The sequence below is a fragment of the Elgaria multicarinata genome, chromosome 6 (assembly GCF_023053635.1).
Source record: "Elgaria multicarinata webbii isolate HBS135686 ecotype San Diego chromosome 6, rElgMul1.1.pri, whole genome shotgun sequence".
NCBI lineage: Eukaryota > Metazoa > Chordata > Lepidosauria > Squamata > Anguidae > Elgaria > Elgaria multicarinata.
In genome coordinates this window covers 1,876,807-1,899,131 of record NC_086176.1, presented here as the reverse complement: position 1 = coordinate 1,899,131, position 22,325 = coordinate 1,876,807, and the positions used below count along the sequence as shown (strand labels likewise).

Here is a 22,325-nt window from a genome sequence, read left to right as displayed (position 1 = left end):
TCTACTGGTTCTTGGGCGTGTCATTGTGCTGACAGAGTTTTGTAGGGAGGAGCACAAGGCCTGTGTAACCTCTTCAAAAGCTAAGATGCCCTGTCTAGGAGAAGCGGTCGTGGAGATTGAATCTATAACATCCAGTAGACAGGGGGAATGGATTAACCTACTGAAAACCAGGCCAGTTTTGTGAGACCATTTGATCCTGTTAGAATTTACTTTAAGAGAGCCAGGAGAAGGACAGGGGTGAGAAGACAGTTTTGAAGAGCCTAGGTTTTCCAGAGAAAGCTCCAGTGGGAGGTGGTCACTGTCAGAGCGTACAGCGACTCTTAAGTTACACCCCCAGGATTGAAGCTGTGGGTGGACTAAAATATAGTCCACTGTGCTTACTCCCCTAGAAGAGATATATGTAAATTCACCCCAGGCATCGTCAGCACTAGTACCATTCAGGATACGGCAATCATTTCTGGAGACAAACTGGAGCAGACAGACTCCGGCAGAATTGACAGAGGAGTCTTTGGAGTTGCGTTGGCCAGCTCTGAGTTTGTTGTTGCCCAATGTGTATAGATCACCACACCTGGAGATGTCCAGGAGATGGGTTCCAGTTCTTGCCTTGAAATCGCCCGCAATTATAGGATAGGCTGAGGGGAATTTAGCTGACTGCTCTAGAAAATAGCCTTCAGCTTTAAGCCAGCTAGCCTGAACAGTCCCTTTGCAAGCTGTTGGGGGAAAGTAGACATTAAATATAAGCAAAGTCAGCCCAGCACCCCCCAATTCCAAGGCCAGAGCCAGAATGGATGAGGAGTGGTTGGGGAGTTCTCTTATCCTGGTGTCAAGGGAAGAAGACACCAAGATACTTAAACCCTTTCTGGCTCTGCCCTTTCCTTTACTTGGCAATGCAGGGAGGCAATAGGACACAAAACCATTAGCATAGATATGGTCATCACACCAGGTCTCCTGGAGCATGACCACATCAAAGCTGTTGAGGTAAGTTAGGAGGTCAGGGTCTCTACATTTAGATTTCCAGCCAGCAATGTTCCAGGAGGATTTTTAGTGGTCTGTTGGCATGGCCCAGGCAGAGTCAATCTGATTCAAATATTGTGTCCATGCCTCCCTTCTGGTCTCCCAGAACACCGCAATTGGATGCAAAAGCATGGGGGTTGAAGGGTGATGCAATTTGCCTGGCAGAATTCTTGGTCTTAGGTGAACCAATCTCATGAGGGTCCAGGGACTGCATGACAATCCAATCCGGTGTGTTGTAGCTGGAGCATTTCTGCTTTATGGGAGAGGATCCTGCTGCAGTAGAAGTGTTTCCAGATGGAACAGACAGAAGCCCACACCTTCTGTGGTTAGGGGAGACAGTCTGTTGGCCCAGATTTGGTGGATGTTTAACTGTAATCTTGGGACTTAGGGCTGGAGCCCCCTTGAGGTTGAGTTTTCTCTGATTATTGTCTGAGGAGTTTTCTACACGAGTTGTGCACCCTATCCTAGTCCAGATATTTTGCTCCTCTTTTGAGGGATCGGTGATGGGATGACCATTGTTATGTTGATTGAGCTCAGGGCCCTGTTGGTGGCTGTTCAGTAATAGTGCTGTCAGAGCTGAGAGTCTGGATACAATTGCGTTCTGGTCCATCGCAGAGAGGGCTCCAAAACTCTCAATCAGTGATCTCTCCTCTACAAGAAGGGCATTGGTATTGATTATTAGAGGATTCTCAGCAGCTGGGGATTTATGGGGCATTCCAGGATTTAGAGTATCTTTGAATGACTGGGATGGGGGATTAAGAGAAGAATCTGAGGGCACGCTGAGATCAATTAGGTCTCCAACAGGAGGTTCTCTGCTAGGTGCATTGACAGGGCTTGCACCTCTTCTCAGACCTCGTACGTGGAAAGCCGGGATGGTGTTAACAAAGTGTCTATTTACAATTACATCCTTATTGAGTAGTACCTCTCTGGCACTTAGGATTTTTGCAGCTATGTCACAAGAATCAAAGGTTACAATAGCACGGGCATTAGTATAGTTATAGAAAAGATATTCAATCCTTTGGATGGAGCCAGAGTCAATCTGAATCTCTAAGTGATCATATATGAACTGCACAAAATGTTTTGTGCGTTCCGTCTGAGTCAGCGAGCCCTTAGGCTTAGGGTAGTTGGAGAAGACCAGGTTTTGCTTTATTAGTTGTAGCTGCCAGGGATTGTTCACCAAAAGAGAAGTCACCCTATGATCTTGCGCAGGGGGCATCAAAGATGTAGTGTTTCCCTTGATCGAGAGCGGTGGTAGTGGCTGAGGATCCTGAGGATAAACAGATGTTTTGGTGTTAGAGTGGGCCCACTCTGCTTTAAGCTCAGTTAGTTCCATTTTTCCATCTGCCCTTGCATGGTGGACTGTGCTCACTGGATGAGTGGAGTTCAGATAGCTTGACTTCATGATCATAGTCACATCCTCCAAGTGCTTAGCTAGGGAATTAAATACCATTTTAAGTGGACTCTCAGTGTTTGCTGAGGCTATTTTGTTTTTTGATTCCTTTTTGCATTGAGTTGTGGCATTGGCAGATTTGGATCTGTGTGTCTTGTTTCTCAGCAGTGTGGTTTTGTTCTTTTTGTCCTTAACCCTCCTGCACAAGGTTTTCCCAACCTTCCTGTTGGAGGACACTCGGGTAGGGGATTTGTTTATGTTGTCAACATTTAGCTTAGACTTGTTGCCAGAAGCCCGCGTGAGGTTCTCATTGTGTGAGGATATTCCTCCTCCTCTTAAATTAACTAGCGCAAAGTTCACTAAGGTGGTCAGAAGTTCCTTACACTCAGTTAAGAATGTCTTTATCTGAGATAGGTCATCTGACCAGCAGGGTAAAAAGGCTCCTAAGCAAATCTTGCTGGTAGGTAAACAGCTGCTTTTCAGAATGACAATCATCGGATGTATTGATGGCATTCGAGGGGTGGAAGGCAGATTGCTCTGCTAATGCATTGCCATTCCTGTTTATAGAGTTACATGGGAGATTCAGAATGTTGATACTTTTAGGGCTCAGTCCGTTGCTTTCTGGGTGGTGAGGTGAGATTCCTGGGCTGAAAAGGGCGTCCCCTGCAGAGGCCAGTTCTGCAGCTAGACTGTCCCTACCACCCGTCTGAGTTCCTGGGTCCATAGACATCAGTAGGCATTTTGGGTCCAGAGACCAATCTAGAACCTCTTCAACCCCTTCAGCAGCTGGGTTTGACTTGCAGTCTGGCTCTGCTTGTTCCTCAGCAGATGGGCAGAAAAAGTCAGTAATTTTAAATTGTTTGTGGGCCTTAACAAAGGACGTAACATCTTCAGTTACAGGCTCCAAGCCCAGCTGTTTGTATCGTCCTCTGGTGAAAACCATAACACAAGAGACGAAAAGTGATAATAAAAAGTCACCGTAACAGAACAGTTATATTTAATATATCGTTTAGAATTTTGTTGAACAGGACAGACAACTTGGATTTAAAAATAATATTGATAAGGTAAAATGGATAAGAATCCTGAAAAACAAAGACTGTTCCCAAATGTATGGGCTCGGATTCCACCTTCTGACCTAGCCACTTAAAGTTGCAGCTCTTTCAGACTTGCTGCTTGCATTTGTTTTCCAAACTGTTCCACTGAGTCTTGCCAAGTCGGGACAACAATACAGACAGCACTGATATGCTGATAAAACCGCTGCAGAGAAAGCTTCAGAGGAGGTTGTTTGTTTCTCTTTTAAAGTCTTTTCTGGACCAGTTTCGGTTCAGTTTACTTCAGCTGGAGTTGTAGTGTAGTTAAAAAGCTGTTTGATTCTTAATTTCTCTGCTCTCTTGTGCTTTAGCCACAGAGAGAAATAAAACAAACTTATCAGGACAAGGAGGCGTTGCTCAGGATAAGACTTACTATTATTATTATTATTATTTATTTATATAGCACCATCGATGTACATGGTGCTGCACAGACCACACAGTAAATAGCAAGACCCTGCCGCATAGGCTTACAATCTAATAAAGTTGTAGTAAACAATAAGGAGGGAAAGAGAATGCAAACAGGCACAGGGAAGTGTAAACAGGCACCAGGTAGGGTGAAGCTAACAGTATAGAGTCAGAACAAACTCAAAGTTTAAAAGCTATAGGGAAAAGAAAAGTTTTTAGCTGAGTTTTAAAAGCTGTGATTGAGTTGGTAGTTCTCAAGTGTTCTGGAAGAGCGTTCCAGGCATGAGGGGCAGCAGAGGAAAAAGGACGAAGCCGAGTAAGGGAAGTGGAGGTCCTTGGGCAGGCGAGAAGCATGGCATCAGAGGAGCGAAGAGCACGAGCAGGGCGATAGTGTGAGATGAGAGAGGAGAGATAGGCAGGAGCTAGACCGTGAAAAGCTTTGAAGGTTAACAGGAGAAGTTTATATTGGATTCTGAAGTGAATTGGAAGCCAATGAAGAGATTTCAGAAGTGGAGTGACATGGTCAGAGCGGCGGGCCAGGAAGATGATCTTAGCGGCAGAGTGGTGGACAGAGACCAGCGGACTGATGTGAGATGAGGGGAGGCCAGAGAGAAGGAGGTTGCAGTAGTCCAACCAAGAGATAACCAGTGCGTGAACGAGTGTCTTGGCAGAAGAGACAGACAAAAATGGTCAAATCCTGGCAATATTATACAGGAAGAAACGACAAGATTTAGCTACTGCCTCGATATGAGGAATAAAGGAGTTCGGCGTTTACAGTAGCTTAGATAGTTAAGGATTTAGTAGCTGGAAGTTAAGTGTTCTTACAGAGCTCAGGCAAGCTGCAGCTCGTGATACCGGAACGAATAATAATTATTCTTACAATCCTTGACCTGTTCATGCTGTCTGGGGCTCATGAAGGTGGTAGTTCCATCTGTGGAGTGGACTATTTACAGCCCGTAGACTAAAGTGTCGTCCGAACCCACCAAGTTCGTTGAAATGAACTAGGTTTTGAATACATTTAAGACACGCAAACATCAACTTAGTCTATGAGAAATGTTATGAAGCTCCAAGATTTCTGTGGTCCTAATCATCTGATCATGGGTAAAAGCTTATCTTGATTCACTTTCTATAGAATCCAAGACTCCTGGATGATGTTAGTTTTCATCCTTGCATTCGATTCAAGCGCTGGGAGTCGGAAAGAGTCCTCTCCTTCATTCCTCCAGATGGAAACTTCAGATTGATTTCATACCGGGTCAGCTCACAAAAGTAAGTCTGCAAGCATCAGGCCCATATAAAGAGATGTGAAAGGCCAGGAAAAATACTGGAAAAATTAGGTGGGGAGAAGCATGTTTTTCTGTTCCCTTTAACCGTAGGGAAAAAGGAACTTAAAATGCATTAGGCTTGATCATAAAATTATCATCTTTGTTACGTAACATTAAAAAGTTTCATTTCTTCGTGGTCTCTGTGCATCACACATATGGGCTCTGCGCCTGCGTGGAGCCCGTTTCGGAAACTCCTATAGCTGAGGCAAACGTTTTTGGTGGGAACCCCTCCCCCACCATCCACTGACTCTGGGTTCCTGCCCTTCTCCTCAGTTCTCTTTTGACCGCCTTGCTGAAAGAATGTCTCGTTGGGAACTTCCATCTTTCTCATGAGGAGAAAGCTTTAGAGTGCTGAGGTTTTTAATTCTTTTTAGTTTGTTTTCAGTGTTTGTTAAGTCTTTATTTTTGTTCGTATTTTTCGCTATTTTACCCTCTAGTGATCTGGGATCACTTCAGGGAGGGCTTGCACGGCTGTTAAGGCCTTTTTTTCAGAAAATGTGTTGAATGTGGCAGCAAGTTTCCCCAACAGACAGATATTCTCTCTGATTTGTTTGGGAGAGGCTCGCATCATCGAAACCTGTCGCCACTGTATGAGATTCATGACACTTAAGCCTTCTGAGGGTTAATCGCATAATAGTGATTCTGAGGAGAAATGCTCTAGAAGCTACGGATTCTCCAAAGCAATTGATGAAGCCACCCATGGCAGAGGTTCCTCAACTTATGTCTCCTCAGCATCCTCGGACCCTGACTCTAACCATGGGTCATTCTGATCTTCAAACACTGGACGCTCTCTAGCTGTACCTGCAGCAAAAGAGATATCTAAGAAGGCCAGATCACTTAAGCCTTCTTGGACTGATTGCTTGGGGCAATTCTTTGGAGAAAAGCTCTAGAAGCCATAGATTCTCTGAAGCGCTTGATGCAGCAGATCGTGGTGCATTATGTCCCCCCTGCTGAGGGGACCTTATCTCCCCTCAGCATCCTCGGACCCTGACTCTATCCATGGGTCGTGCTCTCTAGCTGTTTCTGCAGCAAAAGAGATATGTAGGAATGACCAGGTTACTTAAATCTTTGGGACATACAACAACAACAACAACAACAACAACAAAAGTCTCATGCCGAGGCTACTGTATTGAAGCCAGATCTAACCATTACTGTTAGACTCCCCATGGGTGGCCTCCTCGGCAGCAATAACAAAACTGGCTTCTTTGGTACTGAGGCTGGGACTCTTGATACCAAGACTGGCAATAACATAACTGGCTTCTTCGATACTGAGGCTGGAACTCTTGATACCAAGACTGGCAATAACATAACTGGCTTCTTCGGTACCGAGGCTGGGACTCTTGATACCAAGACTGGCAATAACATAACTGGCTTCTTTGGTACTGAGGCTGGGACTCTTGATACCAAGACTGGCAATAACATAACTGGCTTCTTCGGTACCGAGGCTGGAACTCTTGATACCAAGACTGGCAATAACATAACTGGCTTCTTCGGTACCGAGGCTGGAACTCTTGATACCAAGACTGGCAATAACATAACTGGCTTCTTTGGTACTGAGGCTGGGACTCTTGATACCAAGACTGGCAATAACATAACTGGCTTCTTTGGTACTGAGGCTGGGACTCTTGATACCAAGACTGGCAATAACAAAACTGGCTTCTTTGGTACTGAGGCTGGGACTCTTGATACCAAGACTGGCAATAACAAAACTGGCTTCTTTGGTACTGAGGCTGGGACTCTTGATACCAAGACTGGCAATAACATAACTGGCTTCTTTGGTACTGAGGCTGGGACTCTTGATACCAAGACTGGCAATAACATAACTGGCTTCTTCGGTACCGAGGCTGGGACTCTTGATACCAAGACTGGCAATAACAAAACTGGCTTCTTTGGTACTGAGGCTGGGACTCTTGATACCAAGACTGGCAATAACATAACTGGCTTCTTCGGTACCGAGGCTGGGACTCTTGATACCAAGACTGGCAATAACATAACTGGCTTCTTTGGTACTGAGGCTGGGACTCTTGATACCAAGACTGGCAATAACATAACTGGCTTCTTCGGTACCGAGGCTGGAACTCTTGATACCAAGACTGGCAATAACATAACTGGCTTCTTCGGTACCGAGGCTGGAACTCTTGATACCAAGACTGGCAATAACATAACTGGCTTCTTCGGTACCGAGGCTGGAACTCTTGATACCAAGACTGGCAATAACATAACTGGCTTCTTTGGTACTGAGGCTGGGACTCTTGATACCAAGACTGGCAATAACATAACTGGCTTCTTTGGTACTGAGGCTGGGACTCTTGATACCAAGACTGGCAATAACAAAACTGGCTTCTTTGGTACTGAGGCTGGGACTCTTGATACCAAGACTGGCAATAACATAACTGGCTTCTTTGGTACTGAGGCTGGGACTCTTGATACCAAGACTGGCAATAACATAACTGGCTTCTTTGGTACTGAGGCTGGGACTCTTGATACCAAGACTGGCAATAACAAAACTGGCTTCTTTGGTACTGAGGCTGGGACTCTTGATACCAAGACTGGCAATAACAAAACTGGCTTCTTTGGTACTGAGGCTGGGACTCTTGATACCAAGACTGGCAATAACATAACTGGCTTCTTTGGTACCGAGGCTGGAACTCTTGATACCAAGACTGGCATCTCACATGCAGCTTCGATGTCAGAGGGTGAGATCTGATATATCTCCCCTCCAAAACTAATGGACATCTCTCCACCACATCAGGCAGCATATCCCTTGCAGCCTAACTGCCAAATTCAGGGTCTCTACGCTCTGAGTGCTCTGCTTTCAATGGAGAGAGTTTTATTACCATGATGTCTGACATCATCATTCTTGCCCCCCCCTTTTGAGAGGAGGGGACACAATGTCAAAGGGGCTGCGTCTCCTGAGAATACCATACAAGCATGGATACTGACATCAGTACCGTGATGGGGACACGTACAACTGAGATCACTGTCATTGCGACCTATACACAGGGCTCAGCTGTTACTGCCACAATTTGTCAGTACAATTACTTAGCTCTCCACCCCCATTCCGTGGGGCACCAGGAGATCAACTTGGGGAAGATGAGTTGGAGCATATGAATAGACCTGATTCCCTTCAATTCTTTGAGGACTATCAGTCAGTCTCAACATTGCTCTCTTCTGCATCACCTCATGATGTAGTGCCTACACAGGGCAGAACCTCCTTTGGAGGACTTATACCACTTCCCAGTCATTAAGGATGACCAGGCTCAGTATTGAGACACATAACCCTGTAAATAAAGTGCAGGATTTTGTATCTCACGCTTGTATGTACTGAGAAGCCAACTCCATTGTTGATACTTTTCCTTCCAACACTGCCTCTAACAGTTAAAAATTTTTGGAAGGCCAAAAATGATGGCCTTCTATGATGGCTCTGACATCGGAAAGGGCAAAATCTTTACATAAGGTCCAGAAATGAACACTGGTTTTTTTCTTTACACATCCATGTCCCAAGTCTATATTAGTCCAGCTATTCCCAAGGGAAGTTTTCAGAACATATATGTTGGACCTACCAGGCCACCAAACATATTCATCTGCTTTGGGCCCCAGAGTCATACACTATCTAGTTAAGATGTCCAGATAACAACTTTCCCTCTCATCAGCAACTTAACATGACCCATCGGCTCACCAACTGTGAGTCGAGAGCAATGGTGGGCGCTCTGGCACTTTGCATGTGTACCTGTGATTAGCAGGTCTCACTCTGTAAGCCAGATTGAGGACCTGCCATTCGACGGCGAAGGGTTTTTCAATGTAAAAATGGATGAGGTGATGGATGCAATCCAGACGCCCAAAAACAATGGCTAGAAAGATGAGGATGTTACCACAATCCCATCGCTCATCTCGTTTCCTACAACAGCGGCGACAAGACAACAACATATGTACTTCAAGCAGTCTCATCAGAAATCGGACCAGGGATCCTAGTGGAGATTTTGACTTAGCCATTGTCTTCCTCAGTTTACTTACCCTACTGTATTTGATCCGCTCCTCTCCAGATTTCTGCGACCTATTCTGGTTTTGAGACGGCTCAATACTTACATCAGCACTAGCAAATTAGAAATGACACACTGTCCTTGTTAATGCTGCTCCTCAGAAGGGAGTATGTTTTGCCTCCATAGACTTAAAGTATACATACTTCCATTTAGCCATTTGGAACACTCACCAGAGATACCTTGGGTTTATCATAGGTACAGATACGTTCCAATTTGGGTGCTTCCATTTGACCTAAGCACAGCCCCCAGAATATTTGCATAATATATGGCAGTTTATTTGCCTGCATGGGGTGAAAATCTACCCGTATTTAGACGACTGGCTTCTAGTAGCGTCTTAGTTGCTGTGGGGCATGCCCCTTGTATTTCCTCCTCCATCTAGCGCGTTCATAACAGACACTTTGCTGTTCCAGCTGGGGAGCTCATTGTGGCTCTTTTTGATCCCAAGCAATGAAGCAAGGGAGAAACCGGATGCATCACGTCAACGTTCTGGAACTCACAGCTGTAGTCTTTTGAGAACTACCTGACTGGCCACAGTTCTTACAGACAACACAGCATGTTGTGGTACATAAACAAGGAAGGAGTAACCCGTTTTTCTGGGTCTACCCTAATGGCAATGAAGATTCCAATGGGACCATCGGCAGGGAAATCTCGCTTCGGTCCTACACATGGCTGAACGAGGCAAGTGTATAGCGGAATCACTCAACAGACTTCAGAAGGACCAACACAGGTGGCAGTCAAATCTGTTGGTTCTATCTCCGGTTTTCTCAGGAATGTGGGACTCCAGAGATAAACTTCTGGTGACACCTCACAATGTGATTGGTCGCCTATTTCGTTTGAGAGCAGGGATCAGAAAAGATCCCTAGGAGATGCATTCCAGATTGAGTGGACCAGGACTGTTTTGAGATGCTTTCCAGATTGAGTGGACCTGTTTCCCTTGTTTTCCTCTCATTTCATGAGTACCACTAAAAATAAATAATAATTTTAAAAAAATTCATCTGGTCCACACAGGCTACATCATAGTCACCTCTCGGTGGCTAACACAAGCATGGCTCACTCTACTCTATCACAGAGTAGGGTCCTCCAATTCCCATCAGTACCGAGCCTCTTTTCCTGGCATCAAGACAAGAGTCCAACATCTTGATCTACAAACGCTCAGATTCATTGCATGATGAATCTTGATAACGTGACTAATTTTGACATGAGGTTGATTCCATATTACACCCAGCCTGTAAGCTGGCAATAGAAAAATCATATACCATGAAATGGAATGTTTTTTTCTAAATCCTCGGATCTTCAGGACTTCCAGCCTCATTCAGCCTCCTTGAAGGATGTACTTACCTTTACACTCCTTGTATGCTAGGGCTGAAATAGTCATCAGTATGTCAGTATTTGGATGCTTTATCTGAGCTTGAACTTCATTCCAGCATGTAGTTTATCCGTTTTGCTACACCGTCTGGACATCAAATCCATCTGAGCCAATGGCAACCTTGGATTTCAGGTTAAATTTTTGGAAGGTTCTTTTGCAATTACTACTTTCTGTCCATTTCTTTTTAATCCAGTGGAAGTCACATTAAACTCTCCTGATGTAAGGTAAGCTCTTGTTTTTGCAAGGCTGCATCAGAAAAAATTTTAAGACTAAAATATCATTTGCCTGTTACGTTGTCCTTAAATGAGGGCAATCACTATTGTCACAAACATTCGTGGTGTGGATTGTGAATGCTATTAAACTGCTCTATGAGTTGGAGGGCTTATAACTCAATCGTCCTGTAACACCTCATTCGGTACGCACTGCCTCAACGTCGACAGCCTGAAAAATTGAAAAAAAATTCCCCATTGAAAAATTTCGGAGCAGTGTACAAGGTAAAATGAAAATAAAAACAGAATAAAACAGTTAAAACAAAATTTAAAAGAAGCAATAACAATAATCCAAGGTTGCATGTTAAAGAAAGGCTTCTTGGAATAAAGATGTTTTCGAAAGAGTACAAGGTTGGTGCCTGCCTGACCTCCAGAGGCAGGGAATTCCACAGGAGGGGGGCCACCACGCTGAAGGCTCTTCCCCTGGTGGATTCCAATCGGAGGATGGATCTATGTGGAACCACCAGGAGCAGGCCCTCGGATGATCTCAGCGACTGAGCAGGTTGGTAAGGGAGAAGGCGCTCTCTCAGGTATCCTGGTCCCAAGTTGTTTAGGGCTTTGTACACAAGTACAAGAACCTTAAACCTGGCCCGGTAGCGAATAGGCAGCCAGTGCAGTTCTCTCAGCAGAGGAGTGACATGCTGGAAAGGGGCAGCTCCAGACAACAGCCGAGCTGCAGCATTCTGCACTAGCTCCAGCTTCCGGAGCAGCTTCAAGGGCAGCCCCACATAGAGCAAGTTGCAGTAATCCAATCTTGAGGTTACCAATGCCTGTACCACCGTGGTCAAGCTATCCCTGTCCAGGGGAGGTCGTAGTTGGCGAACCAACCGAAGATGGTAAAAGGCACTCCGAGCCGTGGCGGCTACTTGAGCCTCCAATGACAGAAATGGGTCTAAGAGTACCCCCAAACTACGAACCTTTTCTTTCAGAGGCAGTGCAACCCCATCCAGAACAGCCAATGAGCCTGTCTCCCAGACTCGGGAACCACTCCCCCACAGGGCTTCCGTCTTGCCAGGATTCAGGCTCAGTTTATTGGCCCTCATCCAGCCCATTACTGAGTCTAGGCACTGGTCTAGGCACTAGGCACCTGATTCAGTTGTCACAGGGAGATAGAGCTGCGTGTCATCAGCGTATTGATGGCATTTAGCTCCAAATCCCCTAATGACCGCTCCCAACGGCTTCATATAGATGTTAAATAACATTGGGGACAAGATGGTGCCCTGCGGCACTCCATAGCTCAATTGCCAAGAGGCCGAGGACTGGTCACCCAATGCTACTCCCTGAAAAAGACCCCGTAGGTAGAACTGTAACCACTGTAACACAGTGCCTCCGATGCCCATCCCACGGAGTCGATCCAGGAGGATACCATGGTCGATGGTATCAAAAGCCGCCTAGAGATCGAGCAGGATTAACAGGGTTGCATTCCCCCTGTCCCTCTCTCGATAAAGGTCATCCATCAGGGCGACCAAGGTTGATTCAGCCCCGTAACCAGATCGGAACCCAGACTGGAATGGATCTAGATAATCAGTATCCTCCAAGAGTGCCTGCAGTTGCTCCGCCACAACCCTCTCAAGTTAAGCCCTCTACCTTCATTATACACTACTGTCTGGATGTTTGTACCAGGACGAACTACAATTTTGGGCAAGCAGTTCTGTCATCCATCTTGAGACAGCACATTGGTCTGCACCTACCCTCCACCAGGGACTAAGATTATTAATCGCCCATGTGTGTGATGCACAGAGACCACAAAGGAGAAATGCAGGTTGCTTACCTGTAACCGTAGTTCTTCGAGCGGTCATCTGTGCATTCACACAACCCACCGACCGTCTCCACTTTGGTGTCAATATCAATGTGCCGTCGATACCAAGTGGTTTCTCTCCTAGTTAAGAGGCCAGCAATTCGGTCTCAAGGAACTGAGGAGAAGGGCGGGAACCCAGAGTCAGTGGATGGTGGGGGAGGGGTTCCTCCACCAAAAACATTTGCCTCAGCTATAGAAGTTTCCGAAACGAGCTCCACACAGGTGCAGAGCCCATATGTGTGACTGCACAGATGACCACTGGAAAAACTACGGTTACAGGTAAGCAACCTGCATTTATTCATTACATACTTTACTTTGAACTGTCTTTAACTTTAATGAAAATGTTATGAACAAATCAAGTTATAGATAGTACATTATGTTCCTAAAGTAACAAACTATTTTTTAGATTTGTTAAAGAACCTTCAAAAATCATTACTGAATATTTTTCAATTTTCCCAAAAATTTCATTTTTTTTCATTTTAAACAAAAGCTGGAGAAACATCCTCCCCATGCCTTCAAAATTTCTTGAAATTTTACATCTCTAGTTAGTTTCAGTTTTATTCATGAACCTGTTGGGGCCACCCTGATTTCTTAGGTCTTGCAGTGCATATAGAAACATTCTTTAGCTTCCATAGAAAGGATTTTATGTGCTTAATAAAAACTAGGTGGAATGCAACACACACACACACACACACACACAGAATGGCTTCTGCTGTGAGGGACAATCTACGTTTTGATGTAAAATGTCTATAAGCAACATCCCAAGTCTAGTTTACACTAATGGTGTTGATTGAAATTGGTCCCCCAAATTTGCCACCCCATTCACAAATCTGAAATGGTGGAAGGGTCATTTGAATGAATTGTGGAGGGAGTGAATTCTTTAACGATCCCACCCTTAGCTTCTAAACACTGGATTAGGAGAGGTACCGTATTTCTTCGATTTTAAGATGCACTTTTTTCCCTAAAGTAAGAGCTCTAAAAATTGGGTGTGCCTTAGATTCGATGGCGCCTTAGAATCGAAGAAATACGGTATATTACTCATTTGGCGCGTCATCCGGAATGCATCTGAAGCAGTTACCGTAATAACTTCTCCTCTCTGTCTCGAAGCTCGATACTGTCTTCCTGAGCTTTCCCTGCTGTTCTCCTAAATTGGGCGCTGGGAAAAGTCGAGCGATCAGGCAGGAGTTTCGGGGCGGTACCATTGCCCCGAGCTAGGACTCGGAATGGCTCCGCCCCGCCTAGCATGTCCTCGCCGGGAGAAGAGGAACTCGGCGCGCCGGCCCAGGTAGCTCTTGGTAATAATTGGCAGGCAGGAAGCAGCAGGCGCTGCTGCTGCTACTGCTTTGGTTGCTCCGATCACGGCCCCTCCTTGCGGCTCCCGGAGTCTCCACCTCCCCTGAGCATTAGTGACCCCACCCGCCCTTCTTTTCCTTCCCTTCCTAAAAGCGATCTTGGGCTTCCTGCCTGGCAGCAGCTCGCTCTAATCTAAGACACACTTTTTCCCCTAAAGTAAGAGCTCTAAAAATTGGGTGCGCCTTAGATTCGATGGCGCCTTAGAATCGAAGAAATACGGTAATGCAATGACCGTTTTTTTCCTTCTGAGGATCCTCTTGGAGGCCTCCATACCAACCCTCCAAATGCCCCAGAATTATGCTGTATTGGTGACATTCGTGGGGGGTGGGGAATTGCAGCCACCAAGAGGATGTCCTGTTGTTTTAAAGTATCTTTTTATAGAATCATAGAATCATAGAGTTGGAAGGGGCTTCTAAGGCCATCGAGTCCAACCCCCTGCTCAATGCAGGAATCCACCCTAAAGCATCCCTGACAGATGCTTGTCCAGCTGCCTCTTGAAGGCCTCTAGTGTGGGAGAGCCCACAACCTCCCTAAGTAACTGATTCCATTGTCGTACTGCTCTAACAGTCAGGAAGTTTTCCCTGGTGTCCAGCCGGAATCTGGCTTCCTGTCACTTGAGCCCGTTATTCCATGTCCTGCACTCTGGGAGGATCAAGAAGAGATCCTGGCCCTCCTCTGTGTGACAACCTTTTAAGTATTTAAAAGGTGCTATCATGTCTCCCTCAATCTTCTCTTCTCCAGGCTAAACATGCCCAGTTGTTTCAGTCTCTCTTCATAGGGCTTTGTTTCCAGACCCCTGATGAAGGGGAGGGGAAAATGCTGATGCTCTGCTGGCAATGGTATGTCCTCTCCATGACAACACCTCCCTCCCCCTGAATTGCCTCAAGCTACAAAGAACTTTAGGCTTTGTGCTGTTTTACTCTGCCAAGACTCAAAGGTGATTATCCAAGTGTTGCCATCTTGAGACTACCCTGGTGAACTCTGACGAAGAATTCAAAACATTTCACCGACATCGCCTTGCTAGTTATTCATTTCATGTTTAGGTTACCGTGAATTACAGCAAAGTGCCCTTTGGTTTACATGATCACTTATTTAGGAATATTGCCAAGTTTTTTAAACTTAATTCCCTTCAATTTCTTATTCTAAAAACAATTCTGAAAGTGAAGTTTTGTCAGGGATTATCCCCAGACCCTTAATTTATGGAGGGCAAATCTACACAATTTGTGAACCACAGCCTAATACAGTCCACCATGTTAGTTTCCACTTGCCTAGGACTGCAAAAAAGAAGAAGTGATTGCCTGGCACTTATTGGGCCACAATCGAGACAAGCCCTACGTTAAAAGTGCAAAACAGTTGCTGCAAGTGACGAAATACTGGGAAGGAGCAGCAGCAAGGTGTTCAAGGAGACCGCTGTGTGCCTTGCGCCCTGCTCTGTGCCCCTTCAGTGATCCTACTGTCTTCAGGCTCAGTGGAAGACATGGTCCAGTCATTAGTATCGAAGACAGATTCATCTGCCTGTCCTTATAGAATGTGGGGAGGGGTGCCATCTTGGTCCTTTGCATCATGCAGTAATATATCTTGGGCTGGCCCTAACCATAGCGCATGGCTAGTGAGTGCATTCCCTGATATAAGACTGAGGAAGTCAGTACCTTTTACAAGTACAGTTCCATTTTAGGATGGGTAAGGGAGGTTTATGACAGCTTTAATTCTGAAGGAGTACTTTATGTCATCATGTGTTCCATTGAAGTTCTCTACAGAAATGTAGCACTTCCTCCATTCACTCTTGCACCCTCCTTCCCTTTGCCTGGAACACACCTGTTGGCAGCAGTATCAGAGAAGCTTCACAGTGGGGGCCTCCGTTAGGCCCTCTACTTCATCACCTCAGTGACCTAGGGCAAGGGAAGTGTATTCCTCATAGCTTCAGATGTCCCAGAAGGAAGATAGGAGCCATAGGGAGCACGTCTTCTATGGTTCCTGATGCAGCAGTGCTAATGGAGGCCCTGCCTCAAAGCTTCTGCTCCGTCACGACGACGGGAAAGAGGAAGGAGCAGCTGCACCAGTAGAGAGGAACAGATTGTGGCCTTCTAAGAGCCTTCTGCAAGCCAGGTCTGAATAATGATGGGACTTGGGCTCTATTCATAATGGGCTTGGGGGAGTCCATGAATCCTTCATTCTGACTCTTCACCCTTATGACAGACCTTCACTTTATAGAACACATGCCTATGTTTGTATGTTTTTAAAATGTCTCCTATTTGATATTTCCCACATAATCAGAGAATGTGTTTATCTCCTTTTATACTTTCTTTTTAAAGTTTGGTTGCCATTCCAGTGTATGTGAAACATACAATTAGTTTCAAAGATAATTCATCTGCTGGAAGATTTGATGTTACAATTGGACCCAAACAGAATATGGGGAAGACCGTGGAAGGAGTTGTCATGACAGTCCATATGCCAAAAGCTGTACTCAATATGAACCTTACAGCCACACAAGGCAATTATACATTTGATCCCGTCACTAAAGTAAGTCCTGTCCTGCCAGTTATGTATCTCAGGTTACAATTCACCAAACTCCAGCACTTATTTAGAGTGAATAGTTTGGGGAGAGCAAAATACATCCAGGAGTTTTGCAACCAGTTTCCATAAATTGTCTGTTGTGTGACTCTGCTAGCAAGCCGGCCATTCAGTTGTTACAGTAGGACCCTTAGGGCCACTTTGTGTTACACAATTGCTACACTGAAAGCACTTTTTCTTTAATATTTATTTTCCTATAAGAGGGATAAGACCCAAAGGCTAAATAAATATAATAACACTGAAGTATTTAAAAATAGGGAAACGAACAGATAACTGCATGTAAAACAACAGAAACAACTACTGCCAGCAACTCTGAGAAGATGATGCAAAGAGCTTGACTTCTGGAAATGGTAAACACGTACTGTTTCTGTATGCTTTGTGCAATACGTCTTTCTTGGGCTCAGATATGTCCAAAAATGTACTGTACATAGAAGTACAGTAGCAGTAACAGTGGAAACACTATGGTAAGGGAGGCTATTGCTGCTTGCAGCGACTAAGAGCAGAGAATTTAGTGATACATTAGGGTGGTAGCTAGAGTAATTTAATACCCTTTTACCTGTTCATATCACAGAGTCTGAAAGGGCCTCAAATATCATCTCGTTCAACCCCCTGCCAATGCAGGAAATCTGTCACTGCAGCATCTCTGTGAGGCGGCCATTCAGGCTCTGCCTAAAATCTCAACAAAGGAGAGTCCACCACCTTCCGATTATTATTATTATTATTATTATTATTATTATTATTATTATTATTTATTTATTTATTTATATAGCACCATCAATGTACATGGTGCTGTACAGAGTAAAACAGTAAATAGCAAGACCCTGCCGCATAGGCTTACATTCTAATAAAGTCATAATAAAACAATAAGGAGGGGAAGAGAATGCAAACAGGCACAGGGTAGGGTAAAACTAACAGTATAAAGTCAGACAAGATGTACTCCATTCTATTGTCAAAGTATAAAGTAAGACAAGAATTTCTAAAAGATGGGTAAAAATAATAATCCAGGTGGTGTTCTCTACAATCCTAATGGCCATTCAGAGTATGTTAAACTCATTCATAATGTTTAAACTGATTTGAAATGTCTGAAAACCAACTGAATTGTTAAAAGCATTTTTCTGAACTGTGTACATGATGGGCTCATGATGCCTGAGTCCCTTGTCCACTACTCTTGTGTGTATGAATTAGCAGGCAGCATATACTGTATGTAGATATTTGGATTTTTATTTTTGTTTTTATTATGCACCGGCTTCCCAGCAAGAGTACAGGTGTCAAAGCATATTTGCTATCATCCCATACATTTACCTAAATTCATAGAATCATAGAACCATAGAATAGTAGTCTTGGAACGGGCCTCTAAGGCCATCGAGTCCAACCTCCCGCTCAATGCAGGAATCCACCCTAAAGCATCCCCGACAAATGCTTGTCCAGCCGCCTCTTGAAGGCCTCTAGTGTGGGAGAGCCCACAACCTCCCTAGGTAACTGATTCCATTGTCGTACTGCTCTAACAGGAAGTTTTTCCTGATGTCCAGCCGGAATCTGGCTTCCTGTAACTTGAACCCATTATTCCGTGTCCTAAACTCTATGATGATGATGATTTATTTATATAGCACCAACAATGTACTTGGTGCTGTACAAAATATACAAATAAAACAACAACACCCTGCCTAAAGGCTTACAATCTAAAATCACATTAAAACATATGAAGGGGGGTAGGGGTTCATAAAACAGAAATAAGAGAATAATCATAGTAATAAGAACAGTAAATCAAGGTAAAATACCAAAAGCTATTGAAAACAAATGAGTTTTCAAGCGCGTTTTAAAATCTACGATGGAACTCGTGGTATGTAGATGCTCTGGAAGAGCATTCCAAGCAAACGGGGCAGCCAGAGAGAACGGGCGAAGCCAGGCAAGGAAGATAGAAACTCTTGGGTGGGAGAGCAACATAACATTTGAAGAACGGAGGGTACGAGGGAGATGGTAGAGTGAAATGAGAGAGGAAAGATAAGAAGGCGCAAGACCATGACACACTTTAAATGTCAGCAAAAGAAGCTGATACTGAATTCTATATGGGATCGGAAGCCAATGAAGAGATTTCAACAAAGGAGAAACCTGGTCAAAACGACGAGCCAAGAAAATAATCTTGGCTGCGGAATGGTGAAGAGAGACCAAAGCATAAGGAAGACCAGTCAAAAGAAGATTACAAAAGTCCAAACGGGAGATAACCAAAGCATGTACAAGGGTCTTAGCAGAAGATTCAGATAAGAACGGACGGATCCTAGCAATGTTATATAGGAAAAAATGGCAGGACTTGGCTACAGCCTTGATATGTGAAGAGAAAGGAAGTGAAGAATCAAATATGAAGCCAAGACTATGGGCTTCTTCCACCAGATAAAGTGTGACATTATTAACAGTAACAAAGAATGAAGAGCGAGGGGACAGTTTGGGAGGGAAGACAAGCAATACTGTTTCGCCAAGTTTAGTTTTAAGTGACTCTGAAGCATTCAGGCTGAGATATCAGACAAACAGGCTGAGATCCTAGCCTGAACATCAGAAGAAGTTTGGGAGAAGAGAGATACAATTGTGTATCGTCTGCATACAGGTAATATTGGAGGCCATGAGAATGAATAAGATTACCTAACGATATCTTGTATAAAGAGAACAACAAAGGGCCAAGTACTGAGCCCTGTGGCACCCCAACTTGAAGGGGAAAAGAAGAAGACTAATAGGAGGCAAACCAGTCATAGATTTGCGGAATCCAAGGTCACATAGGGTAGCCAATAGGAGGTCATGATCAACCGTATCAAAGGCTGCAGTAAAATCCAAAAGAATAAGAACAGGCCTTTAGATTTGGCAATAAGATCATTGGTAATCTTGGTAAGAGCTGCCTCAGTAGAATGCAGAGGATGGAAGCCAGACTGAAAAGGATCCAAGGCCGAGGAACTAGAAAGAAAATGAAGACACCGGGAATAAACCACTCGTTCCAAGATTTTTGACACGAATGGCAGCAGAGAAATAGGGTGATAATTGGCAAGAGAAAACATATCGAGAGAGGGTTTTTTTAGAATGGGGGAGACTGAGGCATGCTTAAAGGCAGAAGGACATGTGACAGAAGATAAAGAAGTGTTAATAATGTGGAGTAGGGAGGGAAGAATGGTAGACGTAAGATTGAGAAAGATGCGAGATGAGATAGGATCCAAGAGGGCAGGTGGATGGCTTCAAAGAATGCATTATGCTAGTAAGTTCTTTGGCAGCAATCAGGAAATGCAGAGAAAATTACAGGGGGAACTGGAAGTTGAGTAGTGAATGTTGGGGGAGAGATAGTAATAGCGAGCTCAGAGCGAATTGATTGGATTTTGTTGTTGAAGAAAGTAGCAAAATCCTGAGCAGACGAGGGAGGAAAGGAAGGTAGGCTGGGTTTCAGAGGGGCGTCAGATGACATAAAAAGCTGTCAAGGGTGCTTGGCTTGAGACTGAATAAGGAGAGAAAAATACTGTTATTTAGCCAACGAGATAGCAGTAGAAAAGGATGAGAAAACAAATTTATAATGAACAAAATCTGCCCAATCCCTGGACTTACGCCAACGGCATTCTGCTGCCCAGGAACAGGAGCGGAGATCGCGAATAGAGGAAGTAAGCCATGGTTGTGGTTGTGATGGACGAACCATCCATGCCACAGATGGGGCAAACTCATTAAGGGAAGCAGATAAAGAAGAATTTAAAGAGGACACAGCTAAGTCCACAGAAGGGACAGAAATAACAGAAGAAAGAGAAGAAGACAAGGATTGAGAAAGCGCATCGTAATTTATAGATTGCAGATCTCGGCAAGATCGAAGAACAGAAGGTAAGAGAGGAGGATTATGACTGAGAGAAAAAGAAACTAAATGATGATACGACAATGGAAACTCAACAGCAGAAAATTGAGAAATAGAACAATTCTTAGAAAAGACAAGATCCAGACAGTGCCCAAGAGAATGAGAATGAGAAGAGATCGTGGCCCTCTTCTGTGTAACAACCTTTTAAGTATTTGAAGGGTGCTATCATGTCTCCCCTCAATCTTCTCTCCTCCAGGCTAAACATGTCCAGTTGTTTCAGTCTTTCCTAATAGGGCTTTGTTTCCAGACCCCTGATCGTCCTGGTTGCCCTCCGCTGAACACACTCCAGCTTGTCTGCATCCTTCTTGAATTGTGGAGCCCAGAACTGGATGCAATACTTTAGATGAGGCCTAAACAGGGCCAAATAGAAAGGAACCAGTACCTCACGCAATTTGGAAGCTATACTTCTATTAATGCAGCCACATCGCAGGGGTTGGCTCATATTCAGCTTGTGATCTACAACAATTCCAAGATCCTTCTCGTTTGTAGTATTGCTGAGCCAAGTATCCCCCATCTTGTAACTGTGCCTTTGGTTTCTATTTCCTACATGTAGAACTTGGCATTTAACCTTATTAAATTTCATTCTGTTGTTTTCAGCCCAGCACTCCAGCCTATCAAGATCACTTTGAAGTTTGTTTCTGTCTTCCAGGGTATTAGCTATCCCACCCAATTTTGTGTCATTTACAAATTTGATAAGCGTTCCCTGCACCTCCTCGTCCAAATCATTAATAAAAATGTTGAAGAGCACTGGGCCCTGCGGTACCCCACTCGTTACCTCCCCCCAGTTTGGGAAGGTACCATTGAGTCTGATTCTGTAGCCAACTGTGAATGTACCTAATAGTTGTTCCATCTAGCCCACTTTTAGCTAGTTTGTTAATCAGAATATCATGGGGCACTTTGTCAAAAGCTTTGCTGAAGTCAAGATATATGATGTCCACAGCATTCCCACCATCCACAAGGGAGGTTACCCGATCAAAAAATGAGATCAAATTAGTCTGACAGCATTTGTTCCTTACAAATCCATGTCGGCTTCTAGTAATCACTGCATTGTTTTCAAGGTCCTTATGGATTGACTTCTTTATAAACTGCTCCAGAATTTTCCTAGGGATGGATGTCAGACTGACTGGTCTGCAGTTCCCAGGTTCCTCCTTTTTGCCCTTTTTGAAGATAGGGACAACGTTAGCCCTCCTCCAGTTGTCCGGCACCTCACCCGTCTTCCATGATTTTGCAAAGATAATAGACAAAGGTTCTGAGAGTTCTTCCACTAGCTCCTTCATTACTCCAGAATGCAGTTCATCGGGCCCTGGAGATTTGAACTCATTTAAAGAAATTAGGTGTTCCTTGACCATTTGTTTATTTATTTATTTATTTTATTACATTTATATACCGCCCCACAGCCGAAGCTCTCTGGGCGGTTTACAACAATTTAAAATAGTAAACATTAAAAGTATACAAAATTTAAAAAAACATAAAAACAGTATCTATTTAAAAACAACAATTCTGGGGTCCATTTATCAATCTCAAACTGCAATCCTGCCCCCTCAGCTTGTGCTTCGCTTTTTCCAGGGGAGTCATAGACCTGCTTTTGGGAGAAGACTGAGCCAAAGTAGTAATTGAGCACATCAGCCTTTTCTTTTTCATTTGTTATCGATTTGCCATCCCCATTAAGTAGTTGAACCACCATTTCTTTCCTCTGTCTTTCACTACTCACATATCTGAAGAAAACCTTTTTATTGCTTTTAGCATCCCTCAGTAATCTCATCTCAGTTTTAGCCTTCCTGACGCCATTTCGGCACTTCTGCGCCACTTGTCTGTACTCTTCTTTTGTAGCCTGG

At 44.3% G+C, this 22,325-nt stretch overlaps 1 protein-coding gene across 2 annotated transcripts in view; it reads left to right on the top strand.

The window, feature by feature from the left end:
* The window catches only part of AP3M1 (adaptor related protein complex 3 subunit mu 1), a 38,735-nt gene that overhangs the window by 13,007 nt on the left and 3,403 nt on the right, over nucleotides 1-22,325 (top strand). For both annotated transcript variants that reach the window (XM_063128875.1, XM_063128874.1), the window contains 2 exons: nucleotides 5,033-5,166; nucleotides 16,361-16,568. In XM_063128875.1, the coding sequence (XP_062984945.1) occupies nucleotides 5,033-5,166; nucleotides 16,361-16,568 (342 nt within the window). The remainder of the gene's footprint in view (nucleotides 1-5,032; nucleotides 5,167-16,360; nucleotides 16,569-22,325) is intronic.